Source organism: Phaenicophaeus curvirostris, chromosome 12, assembly GCF_032191515.1.
Source record: "Phaenicophaeus curvirostris isolate KB17595 chromosome 12, BPBGC_Pcur_1.0, whole genome shotgun sequence".
NCBI classification, from domain to species: Eukaryota; Metazoa; Chordata; class Aves; order Cuculiformes; family Cuculidae; genus Phaenicophaeus; species Phaenicophaeus curvirostris.
The window spans coordinates 9,738,115-9,759,418 of NC_091403.1; the positions used below are offsets into that span (position 1 = coordinate 9,738,115).

Genomic DNA, 21,304 nt, shown 5'->3' on the forward strand with positions numbered 1-21,304 from the left:
GATGAGATCTTCCTTTAAAGAGTGCATTTTCCTTTGGGGTGAACTAGCTCCAATAAGGCGTTGATCTAATTTGATCCCTGTTTCACTAGAGGAGATGTCATCTCTGGCTTTGAAAAAGTTATTCAAGGGAAGAGAGCTTGAGCCTTTCATAATTAACTTGCAACACTGGTTGCCATGCAGGGAGCAGGCACAGTTATAATAACTTGGAGTCAATAATTCATAAACTATAATGCATTATTAATCAATTATCGAGGCCTGAATTACATTTAATGAGATTAAGCTGATTGGAGCACTAAGCTGTTCAAATCGTATTGATTTAATCAATGTACTTAATTAAACTGTGTACATTTTCCACATGATCATTATTTCCCAGTATCCTACATAAGTGGCCTCTGCAATACACATCCACTGTTGTTCTTTGCTCTGGAATTCCTCTTTGTTGCAAATTATATTTAAAGGTAAAGGGCTTATTTCTTTCTGAGAAAAGATCAAAGTTGCAAAACAACTATCTAAACAACTTATACAAGCAAACTGAGAAATGTTAGAATATTTCTCCCAGCAGCTATGTCTTTTTGATTCTGTAGGCTTAAGATGAGACCAACCAAACACACTTCATTAGTCTAACTTTACTCCTCGTTCTAGTTCTAGGAGCATCTGCAGATTCAAAGGGCCCAAGCATGCTGCCAGACCCATTCCAAGAATGCTCCTCTTTCTACCTTTAAAAACATGCTTAGACTCAGGCAGAAATTTCTTTCAACTCCCCCAAAGATATTTAAGATAAACAGGTGTCATTATCTCTTTATGATAATATTCATAATGGTTTCCCCAGCCTTGCATAAAGAGGACTTGTGATGACAGAGCAATACAAAGTGACAGCTATTATGGATGTAGATCCATTTACTAGTGTCATCTCTTTTTTTTAAATTTCCCTCGCCACTCCTACTAATTAGCTAAGACATTTAGGTTTAACTTTAAACCCCAGAATTCAGCTCTATAATGCTACACGTTGCTGAAAGGACACTTATCACATGTGTTGACTTGGGGGAAAATACTCACAGCACACAGCACAATCACAACAGTACAACCAGCCAAGAAGAGAGATTTACGATTACATTCTTTGTGATACCATAAACATTGACTGTCCCACCTCACTCCGCAGAGTGATGCTGTTCTCACTGGATGCTGCATTAACTCCCATGGCAATATATGATGCTCACATCTTTCAGCTGAGAACAGAACAACACTGGCAGTCATCAGCTGAAGCGGTGCCCTGCTGTAGAACCCTCGACTCATCAAAATCTTCATTCCTGTAAGGAACTGGTAGAATCATAGAATGGTTTGGGTTGGAAGGGACCTCAAAGATTATCTAATTCCAACCCCCTTGCCACAAGCAGGGTACCTTCCACTAAATCAGGTTGCTCAAAGCCCCCTTGAACAGTTTCAGGGATGAAGCATCCTTTACTTCTCCGTGCAACCTGTTCCAGCTCCTCACCCTTCTCTTAGTAAAGAATTCTTTTTTTCTTATCTCTAACCTAAACCTACCTTCTTTCAGTTTAAAGACATCACTCCTTCTCCTTTCACTATATACCCTTGTAAAAAGTTCTGCTCCAATTAGTCATTTTACATTTGGTGGTTTTAATTCCTTCATTCTATTAGCAATATCCACACATCAGCACCCTCTTCCTTCTTAATTAGAAGACAATTTTATTATCATCTGTGTATGAGTGTTTAGTTCTTTTACTTACACTTCTTTGAAGAGTTAATCTGTCCATTTGCTCTGCCACTTACAGCAGTATCCCACAGCTTGCAAGGTCAGCTGTCTTCCAGGGAGTATAGTAGATCATAGTGCACATTTGCATACATAAAACTATGAATTAAGGGTTTGCCAACAATTATTGAGTTACACGTGTGTGCTGTTAACAATGCCTTCACTGGTCTGTGGGTGGCAAACCCCCAAAGGAATATTGCAAGCACCTATCAACTTCATCGAGCAGGGAGCTGGCAGTAAGATCAGAAGTTTTATCATTCTCAATGTTTCCACGTTCATTTGAGAAGACTCTGAAAGTTGTTGGGAATTGCCTTGCTTTGAAAGTCCCATTAACTCTCATCAGAAAATATCCAAGTCTAGGTCTAACACAGTCAGGAACAGAGTCACCAAAGGGTAAATGTCTGCCCAACCTTTCTTTCCTCTACATTCCCCAACTTCTTTCATTTTCAAAGGCTCAAATGTGATGATTCAATATCCCAGGCAGGTGGAGTGTGCAGCTGGCTCACAGAAAATTCTCCAGCCTTGGTTTTGGTTTTTTTTTTTTTCTGAGGAGTGGGATAATTCTGAGAAGAGCTACAGTCTCTTGAGGAAAAGCTCTGTGCTTAATACGGAAGGTCAAATCTACAGAGTCAAGCTTTTTGTAGGACAGAATGAGGAGGAGGGGAAGAGGAACATGGTAAAGACAGATAACGAAGGAGACAAAGAACAGTCCCTATGTCTCACCATTGGCGCTTCCCACACAGTCAAAATGGGAAACTAATGACTATCTTTATCACAAAACTATGGGGGATAGTGCAGTTAGAATGAGTAGCAAAGAAATCTCTTCTTGCTGGCTGCTTGTCTTCTTATAATGACAGGAAGGGCAAGTTTAAAATAAAATAAAGAAAAACAACAATAAAAAAACATCAAGAGAGGCCCTCCCAGTTTCTATTTCTGTAAGTCCACAGAGCTGCAAAACCCAGCACAAACCAAGTCTGAATGGAAGTTGTGCTGTTTGTAACTGAGCTGTTGCATGACTGAGATGTAAAAAAGACTAGGGAGCCTGAGTTCCTGGCTCTCTTCTTTCTTTCTTCATATCAGTTTCAGAACACAGCATTTAATAAAAATTATTCAGTAGACCACCATCACATAAAGGGAAGGCAGAAAGAGAGGAAGGAGAAAGGAGCCTAAAGTGAATATCAAAGCCTCACATAAACAAGGCATAATGAAGGAAAACAGCAGCCCATTTTTCTTCCCTTCAGCATGCAGTGAATGTGCGGTGCCTGTAAGCGTGCATGGCTTGTGCTTCCTATTAACAAGGGGCACACTAATAAATTTAACTCAGACAAATTTAACCATCCTAGGACCACATTAATCAAAAGCCTGACAAGACCAATCTGAAAGAATGGAGCAAGGAAAATAAAGCGCAGCTGCCAGAGAGGATGCCCTCATTGTCCCTGGGCCACTCCCACTGTATCAGCAGCTCCAGTACTGCAATAACTTCTCACTATACTCCTACTGGGCTGATCATACTGTCCTCCCAACCCTCCTCACCCACCCAGTGCCTCTTCATCTGTGATGTTTCCTGTTCCCCACGTGTCTATATTAGAGAAGACTTGAGAGTATCTAAATAGAATCGTGTGCAACAGCTACGAAGTCCAGGTGAGCTTTGTGTTTTACCTGTGCCAGTGGCATTATAGAAAAGAATCTCTCAAGTTACATATTAATAAGTGTACAAAGGAGAAATAACAAGTTTGGTAGGAAAGCAAAATGACTACACCACATGAAATCTATGAATTAACCAGAATGAGAAGGAAAGAACAAGGGCTATCAATTTTTATTCATTACCCATGTGCCAAGTTCTGCAGTGCGGGAGCTCCACATCACTTCTCAAGCTGAAATACATATGCATGGAGACTGTACAAATCAATGGGAGTTATTACTGGGAAAAACTTCACCCTTTGGTCCCTTCATTTTTAACTCCAAGTTGGTGCTTTTGAGTTATATTTTTAGAATGGAAAATATCGACAAATAGGTCCTTCTATCAGCCAAACTGTTTCACAGAAAGAAGGCCATGTCATACAAGACGAGGAAACTGAGAAGTAACTGCTGATCAAAGCCATACAAAGCAGCACAAATTAGGCTAAGTGTGTCCCCAAAAGCCATAATTAACCAAGCTTCTTAAACAAAATAAGCACATAACATTATTATTCAGATTTGCCTAGAGGCATCCCCACAGCATAAAACATGGTGTGTTGCCTTGCTGTTCTTCCACTTGATGAAATAACAAATATTTTTGTCACCTAAGAGTATCAATGTTTACTTTTATAGTCTTAGAACCATGAGAGAAACTGTGTTGCCTTGCTGTTATTCCCCAAAACAATTTCTCTTTCAAGTTCAGACAACTGTGTTTTCTACACTTCTGTTTTGATTGAGTTCAATTATATTGATCTAGGAAGACCTCAATCTTAATGCACTGCAAAGCTTCAGAAGAAAAGTCTTTCAGTGGCAGATGATTTCATGGAATTTCAGTCAGAAATGCAAGCTCCCACTGAATTCCTGTAAGATCACAAACCAGGGGATATCTCTTTCTCTCGAAAATAGAGGACTTGAGCCATGTAGCTGGAATTTGAACCCGGTTATTGAACACTGCAACAGCCTACAGATTTAAAACAAGCCTCTGTCCAAACTGTTCATAGATCCTTTATGAATCTTTCAGCAAATCTCTGGTAAGTAAGCCAAGCTTTGCCTTCACAGACAGGTTGAAGACATTTGAAAAACTGCCAGTCTCTCTTTTAACGCTATAAAGCCCATTCTGATACACTCTTAGAATACAGTGTTCCAGAAAACAGCAATGCCTCCTAATGTTGACACATTTATATCATGATACACCCTAAAAGGAGATATTATTGAGTTGGTCAGTGCTGTGTTGTCATTTCCTCATGGTCCTCGTTTCACATCTGTGCCTCTTAACTGTCTTGAATATAGACTGCAAGTCCTGCGTACACAGAGATCATCCATTCTCCCATGCTGTACAATGCCTGACACGATAAGATTTCAGTCCAAGGCTCGGACTGTAGATTTTGTATGATTTAACATATTATTAGTGTATGCAATTATGTTTCCCTCTTTTGTCTGGTGCCAATGGTAAAAGCATACCTAACTCTTCCTGCTTTAGTTCCACTGGTATAGGACTGTGATTTTCTTCTGGAGTTTGTTTTAGGGTTGGTCAGGTTGCACCTTATGAATTCCCATGTAGGCTGTACTTGGCAATTTTGCTTTAAAATTCTAACCTAGAAAAGTACATTCATGTACAGAAATTTGGTAATTCAGGGTAAATGCTCAATTTATAATACACTTACTGTAATAAAGAAAGGTATGAGACCAGGATGATTACATTGTAATGTCAGCGTGACTGTAGTCACTGTGCTCTAAACCTGAACCAGAAAGGATAGCAATGATTTTGAGCAACTCTGATACTTGAGGTTCCTTTCAGTTTATGGATATAGCACGAACATTATGAGGAATCCTACCCATTTACCACCACATATCCCTGAAAGGAGAGTCCTGCAACGAGAAAAGTGGTTCATATCACAAAATCACTTTGGATACTTCTAGCCTAATATCTCAGTTAGATAGTGATGTATATTTACATAACATCCAAAAATATCTTAAAACAACCTAAATTTCCACGCTCCTTCAAAGTTCTCAACCTGTGTAATTGATGTGTGAAGAGTGGAGATAAAAAAACAGTTTGTGCCTTGTTACTGACTTGAGAAGAAAAGTTAACCTACATATAAGTAGTGAGTCATTTAGGCTGCCATAGAATCATCAAATTGTTTCGTTCAGAAGGACCTTAGAGATCGAGTCCAACCATACCTGTCCATTAATAAACCATATCCATGAGAACCTTGTCTTCCCATCTTTTAACTACTTACAGGGATGGTGACTCAACTACATCCCTTGACAACCCATTCCAGTGCTGATAACCCTTCCAGTGAATAATTTTTCCCTGATATCTAATCCAAACCTCCCCTGGTGCAACTTGAGGCTATTTCATCTCATCCCTCTCAAATCAAAGCTAATCCAACATAATACTAACAAGAATCTTATCACTTGCTGTTGGTTACAGAAATGTGCATATCTTTCTGGTTAAACAAGACCACCATTGAAGGTATAAATCTTTGATTTTCACAGTGAAAAATAACTACCTTGAAATATATCCTGGCAGATATAATAGTTAACATTAGATAGGAGACCATCATCTGACAGAATGTAAGGAGCTATAGTGTGTCCAGATGGATCTACTGGGCACATTAGTGAAGCTGGAATTTGACCAGAACACTTCAAATGGTGTCCACAGATTGTATACATGTCATAGTACATATTTTTTACTTTTTTTTTTTCGCAAGTTCGAGACCTCAAAATAAGTAAATCATATCAATTTGGATAATCAACAAAATAATTCAATTTTCTCTTTAAAATGGTTATTTGAACACAGTTTCTTACTGTTGGAGATATTTAATACTGAACTTAATAATTGTTTCAGATCATTAAAGAAAAATTTGAAGGAAAAAATGGCATCGGCTCTCCTCCATGTAAATCTATAATTTTAAAAAGCGTTGTAGTTGGCTGTTCCCCATATTTAGATTTCTTTTTCCAAAGTAAGAAAAGCACGAAAATCAACATATTGGCAAAAACAGGTTGTCATTGCTACTGCTGACATGACTACAAGTTGCCAGCATCTTTTTTAATGCTTCATTTGGCTACTTACAGAATTGCTCCAAGTCATCACTTTTTTTAGAGTCTGGCATGGCAGTGATCGTGAGCAATGGGCATGGATTTCCTCCTAGAGTCTGGCAGAGTGTCTGCTGCCTCCAGTAAACCTTCTTGGGGTTCCTATTTTGTTCCAGGATAGCAAGATGTGCCTGAGAAAGAAGCAAGGAAACTAATTTATAAGGAAGTTCACAGTCTATAAAATCTGATTATATTTGACTAGCTGTGTGTTATTATTGGTACTAATTTCATCTCTTGCTATCTTCCCAGTTTCTCTCTTCTTTCAGCAAATGTCATCAACTTTTACATCCCACAAATATGCACAAACCATTGAGAACACATCCCAGGTCACTGAAGGTGCAGAGGACTCTAGATGCTTCTCTTAAAAGTTTAAGGGAATTTCTATGCATACATGAAATCCAAAAGAGAACTGCCTGTTCCTTGTATTAATAGGGACTGTGTAGAAACATGACAACACTCACTATTTTTGAGCATTTATAGAAATGACTGGTTAGGTGACAAGCACATGCCAATGAAACTCAGCAACAGCTCCACAGCAGAGGCAGCCAAAAATTTGAAGAGCATCTTTCCAAAAAGTTATTTAAAATGGAGATTTTTCTTCCCCCCTACCCATGAACCTCATGGACGTTTTAAACAATTCTTAAGTCTAACAGCTTCCTGAGAAATTTGAAGAAAATTATTGGCAATTTAAAAAAAAGTCTTTTTGGAACAAATTCTGATTGTCTCATTAGACACATAGCCACTTGCCACCCACACACCAGAGGATATGCAGTTCTTTCTGTTTACACTGTACTTGCAAGCGGCAAGATTAGTGTAAGTAATCCTATCACGGAGTGTTGCTAAGATGTGGAACACCAGTTCTCTCTCAGTTGGTAGAAATAGTGATATTACAGTATGTGCATTTGTACTAATAGTACTTAAACCAAAACACACCAATTCACCAAACAACCTTTGCCTGGTAACTCTTTGTCTTTACAAGCCAGTGCTAAATTTTAACCAATGTTTATGGGTCAAGATATTCCTATTCCTCAAATCTTGCCATTCAATGCCTTTCAGATTGCTTTCCCACCATCCATTTGAATGCAAACACAGAATTGAAATTTACAGTCATCTATGTGATAAAACAATTAACACACTGCTCTATAAAGTAAGTTCAATTATTAGATGCATCTAATGATTTCACATAGATACAAAGAACTCAATATAATAATTTACTTCTGTTCCTAGTACCCAGTGAAATTTAATTGGGTATAGCTGCCACAGAGATTTCAGCTAGATATCCAAACAATTAAGACTGTGATGTAAAAATAGAAAAAATACTGCTCACAAAATAAATGTAATTACTACTGGACAAAAAGTAATGAACTGCAGAGTGCATCCAGTTCAAACAGGATTCTGCAATGTGCATTTCCTGTAAATATGCCTGTAACTATTAAATATATATGATATTTTTAAATATTTTCAAATTACTAACTCCATATACAAGCTTATCTTCTTCCCCAAAGCACTATGTGTTTAATTGAGCCCTTGGGCTCATAATCACTTTTAATTTATTATTGGTATGTTAAACCAGCATACTTCACCAGTGGTCAAATGCTTAAAAATGAAAGCTCCTGGTGTACAAACCTAATGTAGTTCATGTACTGTGGAAATTAAAGTAACACAGGAACATGTAAATTATATCACTCAACATTTAAAATCAGACCAAGCAAAGAAGCCTTTTTGAATTATTAGAGGCAACAATTTTGCTTTGGCTAAAGAGGTGGACATGATAACCTATCAATCTTTTCCATCCATAATCTCTATTTATGAAATGTTATGGTCCTTAGTGAATCTAAGCTCATTTAAACTTTTCCTGGGGCAAAATTCCCTTTAACTTCAGTAAGTATTTTATTGGAAGAGGCAGTGAAATACTTGCCCCTGCAAGTCTAGGAATAACATCTTTTTCATCTCCATTCTATTCATTCAGGAGCAGATGAGATATTCAGGAATTCCCAGAGCATACAAACTCTCCAATTCTTTCTTGCTTTTGTGCCAGCAGAAGATAGAAATCAATAACAGTAAAATAATGATGAGGCACTGCATTTCAGTAATAAAGTATGGTGGTGAATAAGTCCACCCAGTTCTTCAGTAGTGCATTTGTCTTTTCCCCTGCAGGCTGTAGCACACATATGCCTTCAAGACTATAGGTCAAACACCGCTACTGCAACATACTTTCTTTATTGATTTGGAGGAGTAACTGGTACCCACAAGCCTAATGAGAAGTGAGCTGGCAGGCATAGTCTGGACTGGGAAGGCTTGACTGGCCCTCTCCCAGATACTGGAAGCAGCTCCTTTGAACATTCGTAATGGAATGCAAAGCAGTTGATGAGAGACTGTTGTTTGAGCAGGAATTAATCTAAGCCTAACTATGCTGGCATGTTGAGCTGTATGGCTAACAAGTGGGAGAGAATGTTGTCTCCCTTGAAAGCAAAGTCTTTCATGTCTGCTAACAGCGAACTGTTACTGTTATGAAAAACAGGGTCCAAAATTTGCCAACCCACACCATCATTTACTGCCCAGAAAAAGTACTGACAATGGAAGCCGGGGGGAGAAGGAAGGGGAACTGGAACTGTGCGTCTTAGTTTTCAGTGACATCTTTCTCATACTTAACAACAAAGCAAAGCTACTTCCAAGACCATTAATTTCCTTTCTTTTATTATTCCTCCCTTTCAGACCTTGGGCTTTCCTGCATCAATCATAGAGAAAACACAATGGATGCATTTTCCAGAAAATTCCCTTATCATCCACTTCTGGCCAGAAAAGACTATAAACAACTTCTTCCCCAGGAATAATATTTGATGGAACTCAATAATACAATTTGCAACTTGGAGTTGTATTCTATTAGTTTCTGTACTGAAAGCATCAGTGGAGGTGTCACTGACATTCCAGCAGGCACAGATGAAATAGCTTACAAAGCATTTACATGAGGACCAGCACTGCAGTATTGCTGAGTACAGCTGAAAGCTGAGCTGTTACCTTCTGTCAGGAGGAGGAGCGGCCACCTTTCACGTCTGACTTGTCATTATCTTCAGTCCCTTCCTTCTCAACCCAAGGAAATAGACACGTTTGGTTTGCATCATCTTCTGACTGGTAAAATCACTAATGGTTTGTGTCTCAGGTTATGCCACACAGAAATTTCTCTACACTTTCTCAAAATCTCATAACCAGGGCAGCTCCAAACTGCCAGGCCTATTAGCTTATCTAGGTGGACATAACAATATTACCATCATTGTGGAGTAAGTGTAGGGGTAATGGTAGGCCAGATAGCAGACATCATCATTGTGAGGGAACTTGATGCTGAAGGTAAGCGTATAGTAGCATTTTCCTCTCATGCCTCCTCCTGCAGCTGCACTGCAGCAGTAGTGGTTTCTAGAGAAAGAGAAAGAGGGAAGTAGAAGGTTATCACTTTCAGATGCACATTTGGAGCAGCTATGAAAGAACTAATCATTCAGACAAGTGTCTACTCTGAGTAAGTTTTCATCTCATACTGTAGATGGGATCCAAACTCAACTAGTCATCATACCAGGACTGGGAAAGATCCATACAGGTACAATCAATGTAATTCCAGCAATAAAGTTTACAAAACCATAACACAGTGCTAAAAAACCACAGTAACACAGCAACACATCTACAGGCTGTAAGAAAGAAGGTTAGAGAAACCATAGCGTTGCTAGATAGAGATGCTAGAAGGATCATTATGGTAAGTATCTCTGACCAAGGTGGTACACCAGATTCAAGAGTGTCTTGGGATTCATGCAGTACACAAAGAGCAGCAGGGAGTTAAGAAGCAGAACTGCATGTAGCAGCCAGTCACAGCTACTCATGTGCTGCTGATGGATGGGAACAGTCTTATAGGAAAATAAGTTTGTTTCATTTCATGAAGGTGTAAATAAGAAGCCAGCTAATACTAGTTCATATAGCACAGTCCAGATGTATTTCAACTAATGTATTCAGCTAACACTGCTGTATTTCTTCCAACATCCAAATTATCTTGCTCAGAGATGCAGGTACCTATTCACAGCCCTGAACAATGCCATGTGAATATAGTCTGTGAAAACTTGGAGACTTAGAATATATTAATACCTTATAGTTCTACCAGAGGAAGAAAAGGGATGTTCCAAGAATAAATAAATAAATAAATAAATAAATAAATAAATAAATAAATAGGACACACACAAAAATATTTCAAATACTATCAGAGCCTCTTTCCCAGGGAGGAAGAGGAGTAAAGTGGGTTTGGGCAGAGATTGCACACAGAGGAGAAGAAACATCACATAGATTTGCAGGTTATGAGCTACCTAAAACCCCCTTTCATCTGGGACACTCCTTTTCAAAGACTTGAACCTCTCCCTGTCAAGGAGCAGTGAGGATGAATTGCTCTCTAAAAGACTGGGAGCTGAGCTTAACACGGAAGCCAGCAGAGCACAGCTCTCACTAGCTGAGGTCTCTTCCCATGTAACCTCAGCTGATCATGCCTAGGCTGGGGAGGGGGAAGACGGGTTCAACCACACATATAGATCATCAGCCAGATTTATGGTGATGAGGCAGATCTGAGTCTGTCCACAGGTCAAGATGTAGATCGCCAGAGTTCACAACAAAACAATAAACAGCAGTGACTGAAATGGAGCTTCACCACAACAGAGCTCAGACAGGGACTGAGTGGCCAGGATGGAGCTTCAGTAGAGCTCTTTGGCCCGTGGGTATCTGGTGAGGGTGGAGGCTCTGGGTGAGACTCATGAGGGTCATCAAGCTCTACTACTATTCTCAGGCTCTGACACTCCCTTCATTAAAACTACAAAATCTTGAAGTGACCTTCTTGGTCTGGTCCTGGGACCAGACTTCTTGCAGGAGACTTACCCTGATAAATAAATGGCTTTAGGCTAAGTAAGAAAGTTTTCTTTTGGCAGAGATGAAGAGACAATTCATGTACTTTAGGGAGAAGCCTCAGAGCAAATCACATCCATAAATACATTTCAAACAATATTTTTTCCCACATTGCACCAATTATGTTTTTGCCGAACCTTCTGATTCTGAAGGACTGCGAGGTTTCTTTGACAAATGTTATCATCAATGTTGCATTAAAATGCAAAGTAGAAGAGGCAACCAAAAGATGCAATTTCAGCTCCTGAAATTTACAATACCAGTTTATTTTGCTGCTGTTCATTTTTATTCAAAGGGAAGGAAAAAATAATTATTCTTGTCAAATTCTCCAAAATAATCAACACTTTTTTTTAAAAAAAAAAAGACACAATAGAGTGCTGCTGGGTTTTCACCTGAATTTAATAGTTAGGAACATGTGGAGTGAGTGATACTGACTGGATCAATAGGTAGTGGAGGAATACTGAGTCACAGTGCAAAACTGAAAAGCCTATGATTTTTTTTCTCAGCTGAACCCTTCACCCCAATATTTCTTTTGCAAATTAACTACCTTAATACTGGATAGAGACTCAGAGGGAAAACAAAATAATGCAATGGACTTACAAATACAGAAACATCCACTTAGCTATTTTATATGTATTTAATCTAGTTTCCGTTAATTTTTACAGTGAAGGATAATTAAGAACAATTTTTTTTTGTATAGCGCATTAGGAAAGTACTCATTTCCATAGCCTCTATTGTATTTAGTGTCACTTGGATAGTTAGATGACCTTATTTATAAAGAGCTGTCACAAAGTACCGAGATCTTCTGAGTCCTCCCCTACAAATTCACATTTGTAGTCAGAGGTGTGGGAGGAAGCAGGACAGATACTGCCTAAATATCTTACATACACATTGGGGAAAGTATTCCCACCTGTCCCTAATGCTCCAGTAAAGACATCTCCCTCTATAATCAGTAACTGTGCAGCCAAAAATATCTCTCCTGTCTAAAATACCACGTAACTCTCAGTTTTTCCTCCACCAGACATCTCTGACCTTGATGCTGCGCTCATAGTTGATGATCCTCACTCCTAATAGTGCATGTTCCTGAGGGTACAGATGCACAGTGCTCACTGAACTGTTAGCAGCACCTTTCATTCCTGTTTTGAGCACCTCTGCAGTTCCAGCAAACTGCCTGCCCAGAAGAGATATTTCTAGACTTTTAAATCACTTCTTGACACCTATTTCAGTCCATAGAAAATTATCAGGTGGTAGCAGAAGTTCACAAGTGTCTTTCTGAGGCTTGTGCACTAAAAAAACCCCAAACACCTGTGTGTAAGCAGTATAAATAATCATGTATTCCTACTGCATATAATCTGACCTCCTCACAATCCATCATACAGTGCGGTAGCTCTGAATCTTTTTAAAAGAAATCTAAAAAATAGCACTTTTCCTCCTTGCCTCCCTCTCCTTCTACTGCTGTCACCCCAAGATGGCTCTATTGCCTCCTGGTTCCTCCACCTATCTGCTAGTTTTAATTCCTCACCCCTTTTTCATCACAATATCATACCAGCAGGAAGACCAAATTAACAACCAAGGAAGAGGGAATAAAAAAAAAAAGACCTTAGCAACACATGGTCCTCACTACCTTATTTGTGTTCTCTTTCAGAAAACCTTCACGAAGTCTCACGTGCTTTCTCTAGAAATGAATACTTTGATTATTGGAAAGAAAATAAGACACTAAAATGTGAGGATTTTAATCAGCATGCAAGCTGCATCTACTGTGCCTTTCAGTCACTTTGTAATAGTTAAGTCATTTTGTTTCCTGTTCTTCTTCAGGAGTGAAGTACAGGTAGTATATTTCTGGCATAGCTGTGATGGAAAGTTAATTAACAATAATTATAATACTACTTATCACTTACTCCGCACAATATTTTTTTTGAGCTTAAAAAGACCTTTGCAAGTATTATCCAATTAAAACTTGCTTCCCATTTATCTACTCCAATTCTTTGGGTGGCAGATAAGTGACTCTAATTTTCCATTCTTTATGGATGGGAAAACAAACAAGTGAAGTCACTTGATGAAAGATATAAGCAGGTCTGTAGAGGAGCTAGACTGCAGCTTAGGAATTCAAAAGCTCCAGAAGATCTCTTGATCATCTTGTCTTTAGACTTCCTGTCTGCAGAATGTGTTGTAGTACAAAGCACTGGCAGGTAATGGAATATGGCATTGTATCAGCTTAGACTAAAATGGCAGAAAAAAGTATCAATATCACAGATTTCCAGGCCATTTCAAAACAGAGTTCAAATGGAAAGTAAACTATTTATGTCTTCTAATCTGCTGATGCGTTCCCTTTGTCCAAAATCCTTCTACCACTTGGAGTTCAGTGTCCTCATTTTACATGCCTTGACCTTCTTTCATATCTAAATGTGGCTACTAAGTACAATATGCTTTAGCAACACCTTGTTTCATACCATTAAAAAAGCAGTGTTTAACAATTTACATGGAATGAACATCATTTTGGACTCTGCCACACTGAAAACTGGAACATGCAAAACACAACTTCCCTTTCAAGGGCCAAATCCATGTTAAGTCATCTTTATTATGAGGATTGCCAGCAGAATACCAGTCAAAGCAGAATGCTCCCACAACCATTTTGCTATTAAAGCCTTCAGTTGTATTGTAAAGGTCTGGTGCTCTCAGACTAAGGGTAGTGTCACAGACCTCTGTTGTAGATATCATTAGAAATGAGAGGGTAGCCTGTTATTGTTATGATGGTGATTTCATCTAATATGATTATAAAGGCACTGAAGAGAAAAGAGAAGACCTAGTTCTGACACTGCTCTGATCACCAAACAGCCAAGTCTTTAGTGGTTATGTGAGAACAAAACGCAAAGTGTACCTCATTACTGTGTGTGAGCTGACTATTGTCTGGAAAAGCTAGAGGTTGGATAATATGCTTAGAATGAGCCTTGAAACCAAAGGCACAAGCACATTGTCACCAATTGAACACGTTGCCATTGTTCCTTAAATAATTTGCTGGAAAGGAATATTATTCAGCTGCCATAAAAGCTGCCAAGGCAGCAAGTAAATTAGATGATTTTACAGTAGCTGCAACTCTGTTTATCATGGGTGTATTCTGTCACTTCATGGAGAGGCAATAAAATAGAGGAAAAGTGTCACTCAGCTTCTTTTTGACAAGAGCACTGCTAATTTTCTCCATAACATAAAAACTCTCCCGAGACGTATGGGAAATGTACAGGATGACAGAGCTGTGCCACAACATTCATCTTTATGAGTTAACTACCCCATCTTCAGTGAAGATCAATGTCAGCAAAGATCAGCCAACATGTGTTACCCAGATATCTTGCAGATGTGCCTTTCCTCCCACTGTCCTTCAGCTGAAAGGTTGCTCTCAATAACAGCAATTTTTCCCAAGCAGTTAGAGACATCTTTTCATAGAATCATAGAATAACCAGGTTGGAAGAGACCCACCGGATCATCGAGTCCAACCATTCCTAACAAATACTAAACCATGCCCCTTAGCACCTCGTCCACCCGTGCCTTAAACACCTCCTCCTTATTTTTGCAGGTATATAACTGATTTCCCATATTTATAAGTAACTTCTAATAAAATTAGATGAGGTTCCCTTCAAAATATTCCAATCTCCCCCCTAGATACCTGTGACCAGGGTGAATGGAAATGACATGAGCTCTTTCACCAAAACTTAAGCAGCCTGATATCACTATAGCAATCCCATCTCCTCCTGTTCTGAGCAACTCCAAATGTATTTTCTTCACATTCCCTCCCACATACAACTCTTCATGACTAGGAATCTCCTCTATAATCACTGAAACAAAAAGATTAGAGTTTCAGTAGAGATGAAAGTGCATACGTGTGTGTGTATGTGCATTTTTGTATATTTGTATGCAAGAAATAAAAAAAAAACTGGAATAAACAGTAAATAGGACAGACAATAAGTAGTTATCCTAGATGAATATGTTGACATACAACACAGTATCCAGTTAGAAAACAAAGAATATTCCAAATCAATAAAACTCCATTCTCTCACATATTCCGAACAAGAAGCTGATTACAATGTTAATTGTACAATCACAGCTTAATCTCGGAAGTCAGCTGCTGTTTAATCACTGCACAATAACTGCCTTGTTAATGACATGAGAAGCCACTGCTATGGTAATCAGCATATAAAGTTTGCCCAACCAGAAGCCCATGTTCACAGTAGCCAACGGAGTTGCAGCATGCAAAGAAAGGCACTGCACCATAGTACGTTAGTTTTGAGGTAGCAAGCATTAGGTGAATAAAGCTTAGTGACAAATACTTGGAAGAAAGTAAAGTAGCTACTCAAATTGCTGCAGACAGGATGCCAGGTTGAGAGACTGTAATCAGCCTTCAGCACCACCCAACCTCACTCTTCCTCCCCCAAAGAAAAGGGAAAAATAAAAAAAAAAAAAAAAGGAGAAAAGGGATTACAACAGATATTTGGGATTACTTAGATTTTTTTTGTATCAACACAAGTTTGAGGCTCTGCTGCTTCTGGAGTGCAGCCTAGTGTCATTGTTTGGATTTACTGTTTTATGAAATTAACTTCTGAACATAGCCACCTCTGAACCTAACAGCAAAATTGTGAACTACAACACAACTACAATTTCTTACAAAGAGAAAGCCCATTATTTCACATCAGTTTCTAAAAACAGACTCAGCACATGAATTCATGAAGAAAGGAATACCGTTTAGAACATCAGAAAAGTTCAGCTCTGACCCGAGAACTCTACTTACCATGCCATATGATTATCATTCTAGCTAACTGCATTAACACCTTTTCTGTTTTCTTTTATCCCCCTGCCAATCCACAGTCATTGAGTATTCCAAGCCCCATACTTCATCTGCAAGTTATTTGGAACAAGGACTAGATTTCTGTTTTGTTTATGCAGTGCCTAGTGCAGTATCCAGAGTCCCGAGATACTTTGGTAATGCAGACTCTCATGACAGAAAAAAAATATGAATTAAAGTGAAGACTCATCACTCAGGCATTCTCAGCTCCAGCTTTCAGCATAACAGATAAGGCCAGGATAAATCAGTTAATTAATCCCAAATATTGTAATATTTGGTTACAAAGTTTATGAGCTCCACTCATAATGCTCTACCAGTTCATCCTCAACATACGTCTTTTTTTCCAGTGTAGGGCTTCTCTTCCAGGCTGCATCACTCTCAGACATCCCACTCACAGGCACTGAACCGAGCGCATTTACTCATACCTGTAATCTTCCTGTATGTTCTATTCTGTCCCTGAGCCTTAAACTCTACACAGATTTTGTAATTCAAAACATACCAGTTATCATAGTCTTAAAAATCTTTTAAAATAATAAGTGCTGTGAATAACATTTTGGAAGCCATTAGAATATCATACAGGATTCATTCAGCCTACTGAACTTCAGAACTCCTTTATACTACTCTTGCCTTGTTCAAGTAGAAGGATAAAATTTCCCATGAGAAAGCAAGGAAGGCTATTTCCTACTGTTTCTTCTGTTAGAATAAGGTCTACTTAGTGCCAGTAAGTGTGGTCCACAGAGCAGTTTGCCCTCTTGGGCATTGAGTTCCAGCTTTGCAGAGAAGTGAAGTTCGTGAAGGTATAAAGATAGGTTCACAAAGCAATACACATACGTGCATTTGCATACATCTATTTCTACTAATGTATTTGTATAGATGAATATAGTGTATATACACACACTCACCCAAAAGACTCCTATGTACGTCCTAACCCTTTCTTTAGCTCCTCAGCTCCTGCATTTCTTACAAAAGTCAGTGTATGTGAAAGAAAACCAATAAGCCGATCCAGCTCATTTCTCTTTGGACAGGGCTAAAAGGCAACTACACTACTTTTGTGGGTTAAGCTTTCTTGTATTCCCAGCTGCATCAACAAGATTTGAGCACTCCCCACTCCCTTTCATCCTCCCGTGGAAGAGAATTCTGGATGTGCCCTGTTTCTCCCCTATCACAGAGACCTCACTTGCAGCTGTTTTCTGAAGGTGAAAGCACACAACACATTGAACTATCCCCAGTTTAGAGATATTTGAAACAGGTGACACTGTCAGTCAAAGGTTAACAACATCAATACAGTTAACAGGAGGGGAAAGGAAGCCACAAATTATTCACTAAAAATGCACTTACTTGTAGTAGCAGATATCATAGCCTGCTCGAAACCAGCGAGGCCTGCCCTGGAGTGCTTCCTTCACTGAATATACAACCAGCTGCATGCCTACATAAAACAAGACAGTTTCAAGTGACATGACTTCCCTAATTAGAAAAGACAGGGATGGGGAGGAAAAGGCTAAACAAGAAGCATCATTATTTTGTTTGTGCTCTCTTTGCAGACAGTTTATGCAAAGTACGTAAATTTCCCAAAGCCCTGTGCTTTGTTCAGATGTAGCCATATCTGTAAAAAAAGCACCTCCAGAAGAAATTAGCTGAATGGAATTCATTAGAAAATAAATAAGCCGATTGGCCTTTGCAAAAGAGGACTTCTATCCACTCTGTTTACAAACAGAGGAAAGGAAAGAAAAGAATAAGAACTGAGGTATCAACAAGATCAGTAATTTGGTTAGTCAAATATTTTATGCTTGGCTGCACCATTATTGAATCCTTAATCCAACCACAGCCTTAGACATCTGCAATGCATCCAGTAACATAGCAAGCAAAACTAGAAGGTTTTAAACTTCCCATTGCACCTAAATAATACCTTTGTGTCATAAATGCTGGTAATGATAGCATCCATCTTTGTACCGTACCATATCAGATGACTTCTTCCTGACCTTCAAGGTATTACCATTTCATGCCCTGAGGTAGGAGGCTTCCTCTGATCTGAGCTGCACATACATTGTATTCACAGCTCCACGAAGCCAGCCCATCTGCAGACAGTTTTTGTTTCAAAGTCTTTTACTCTCCATGCCTGCCTGTTCTTTTACAGGTACAGTGACAATCCTGCCCTTGCCGGCAAAGCTCTCTGGACAGGGTGTCTGGTGAGGCACTGGCAGCTGGGGGCTGCAGGGGTGGTGCCTGCTGCCTCCAGGGGACCCAGCACGGCCACAGCTGAGCCCAGCAAGGCTGCTGGCAGCACTTATGTGAAAGCATATTTAAGAAAGAGGGAAAAAAAAAACCTTTCAAGTATTTATGCATGTGGATGAGTTGCCCCCTGAGCCTTTTCTTGACTGTTCTTGTACTGAAAGGAGGTGATGCTTGAAAATCATTAATACTGATAACCTATTTCCATAAGCAGCTATTCAATTCCCCTTCTTCCTTTATGCATCTCTGTTAAACTCTCCGGTGCTTTTAGAGCTGGAAATTGTACCAGCAGAAATGCCTTTCTAGCTCACCTTTGGCTGTGGTGTGGGGTATAACTAACTAGCCCACAGCCAGGAATAACCTCTATATTGGTGCTTCCTAAACCAGCAATGTGAGCCACGTAAAAAAAACAATTCTATGTTTGGTTCCACAATGATTTTCAAGAGACACAGGCCTGCCCAAAAGCCCAGTTCATCAGACAACAGACATGAGTCTCAGGGTCTGCAGTGCTCTCAGTATCCCAAATGCTACACGTACACACACAGAACTACCTCAGAGTGACAGGTGGTACTGGACTGCCATCTAATTTTAATTTAAAAAAAAATTTTTTTAAAATTTTCCTTTCCACTTTCCCTATGGAAACATTCCATTTTAGAAAACAAACACAAATTAGGCTTTTGAAAAAATCCCGTTATTTCCCATGATAGAGTGAGTTAGTGGAAAAGGGGAAGGGAGAGAAATGGAGGCTGCATCTCTTGACTTACTCTGCTTCTGGTCACAACAATTTCATTAAACTGAATTAAACAATTTCATTTTGCTGATTTGAAAGTTACAAGTGCCATCTAACCAAGAGCAAAAAGGAAGCGAAAAATCAAAACAGGTCAGTGAACAGGACCTGTAAAGTATTGCCACCAATGGCATTTTGGCACTACATCACGACTGGGAGCTTTTAGCATTATAGCATGGGCATTAACCCAGGAAAGGACAGAGGGAAGGTAGTAAATAAACAACATTCCTTACCAACAGTCTGTATAAATATCATGCATGTGCTGGAAGGGGTAATGCACCTCACTCAGCCAAGCCAGATAACCTAGAGTTCCATTGCCTTCTCAGAGCAGTAGAAGTAACCCACAGAATTGCTTTAACAGTCAGTGCCACATACAAGCCATGCAAAAACAGGTCATCACTGAGCCTCCCTCTTTACACCTGATGGTATTTTCACATTTTTCTTCCAAATATATTTTTCACTGCACACTTGAACATGTGAGTCATGTACAATTTCAGATGCACAAAATGAGACTATAAACACTGACAAAAGCCAAACTAGTGGATAATGAGGAACCTTCCACCAATATCAGCCAGAATCTCTAGATATGAAGCTCATGGTGGCTGCATCAGAGGTTGTATTGGGGTTTACAAGTAGGACCTCAACGTGCTTCTTTTTTTCAGGCTGCTACCTGGCACACCACACTGAATTGTTTGGTAATTCAGGGAAACAGAATAAGATGGAGAAAAAATCATTTTCATTTGGGATCTATATGAATACTTGAACTCCAGCCCTTTGGGTTAAAGGGCAAATGCCTTATAATTCATTATGCCACTCGCCCAGCCAGTTTCATAAATACAAGTGACAAGTCATCCCAGCTCCTACTACTGTTTTGTTTAGGTACATTGATCCTGAAAGTGTTCTTCTAGTGATGTCAAAGGCTGTATACATGGGGCTTCAGAGGAATGCAAAATCTGATATTAGGGGCTTATTAAACATTCTGAGTCAGGTCTTGAGATGGTGAAAATTAACTCAGCTCCATGGAAACAAATAAAAAAAAACCAAACAGCTTATACCAGCTAAGAATTCCACCCACAGTCTCTATGCAGAAGTAGTAATTTATTTTCTAAAATGGGCATTGGGATTTGCCCTGCTTGTTCCTGAAAAATGCCACCTTCCTCCTCCTGAACCACAGACTATGGCAGAATATCAAAGACAGCAAGGAAAATAATTTTTTTTTTCTTAAATCAGCAGAAGTCTTAGCATGTCTGAAGGCAGAGATGTATTTCTGGATAAGACCGAAGAGTCATGAATATTTGCTTGGGGATTATCTAAATGTTTTTAAATATTAGAAGCACTTTCCAATCCTATACTGTTCACCCATTTCCATCAGATTGCCTTTTTCCCCACACCCAACCCCAGGGCCATTCTTCTTCAATTCTGATCTCTAAACATAGAAAAATGACATTTTTTTTCCCCCACAAATCCTTCCCCAGGTCTCCATGTTCAGCTTATTCCTCTGTCCTCCTGTGGATAAGGAAAGGTTCTTTGAGAAATCCAAAGCTACGCAGTGGATTTCAGGGCAGATAAGTTTAAACTTACAGTCTCCTTTATACTTTAAGGCATGGTATATTCAAAACCTTTAGGGTATTGAAAAGATATTCTTGTGAACAGAAGACTACCCCAGTTCCCCAGAGATTCATACCATAATTAAATTGGCTATTGAACTTCTCACAGTTGATAATGTTGAAGCGATAAGGAACTGCTAATTTCATGTCACGGACTTCAAAGTAGAACCACTGGTGATGCTGGTTGCTGTTCACATCTGCATTCATAATTAAGTCGTACTCAAACCTGTAAAGGATGAGCAGAAAAAGTGGTGGTCATGAACACCCCATCAATCTGCTGCTGAATCTGCTGAGAACAGCAAGCTATACAATCAAATTCACTAATATCCTGTGAGAGTCAAAGAACACCATCAAACCAATGGTTCCCAAACACACCATTAAAT

General features: G+C 39.2%; 1 protein-coding gene across 1 annotated transcript in view; it reads right to left on the bottom strand.

Moving 5' to 3' along the window:
- The window catches only part of AGBL1 (AGBL carboxypeptidase 1), a 278,150-nt gene that overhangs the window by 184,380 nt on the left and 72,466 nt on the right, over positions 1–21,304 (bottom strand). Inside the window, exons 14-17 of the mRNA XM_069867250.1 lie at positions 20,999–21,147; positions 17,637–17,724; positions 9,811–9,955; positions 6,522–6,675 (exon numbers count right to left, since the gene is read on the bottom strand). Coding sequence (XP_069723351.1) covers positions 6,522–6,675; positions 9,811–9,955; positions 17,637–17,724; positions 20,999–21,147 — 536 coding nt within the window. The remainder of the gene's footprint in view (positions 1–6,521; positions 6,676–9,810; positions 9,956–17,636; positions 17,725–20,998; positions 21,148–21,304) is intronic.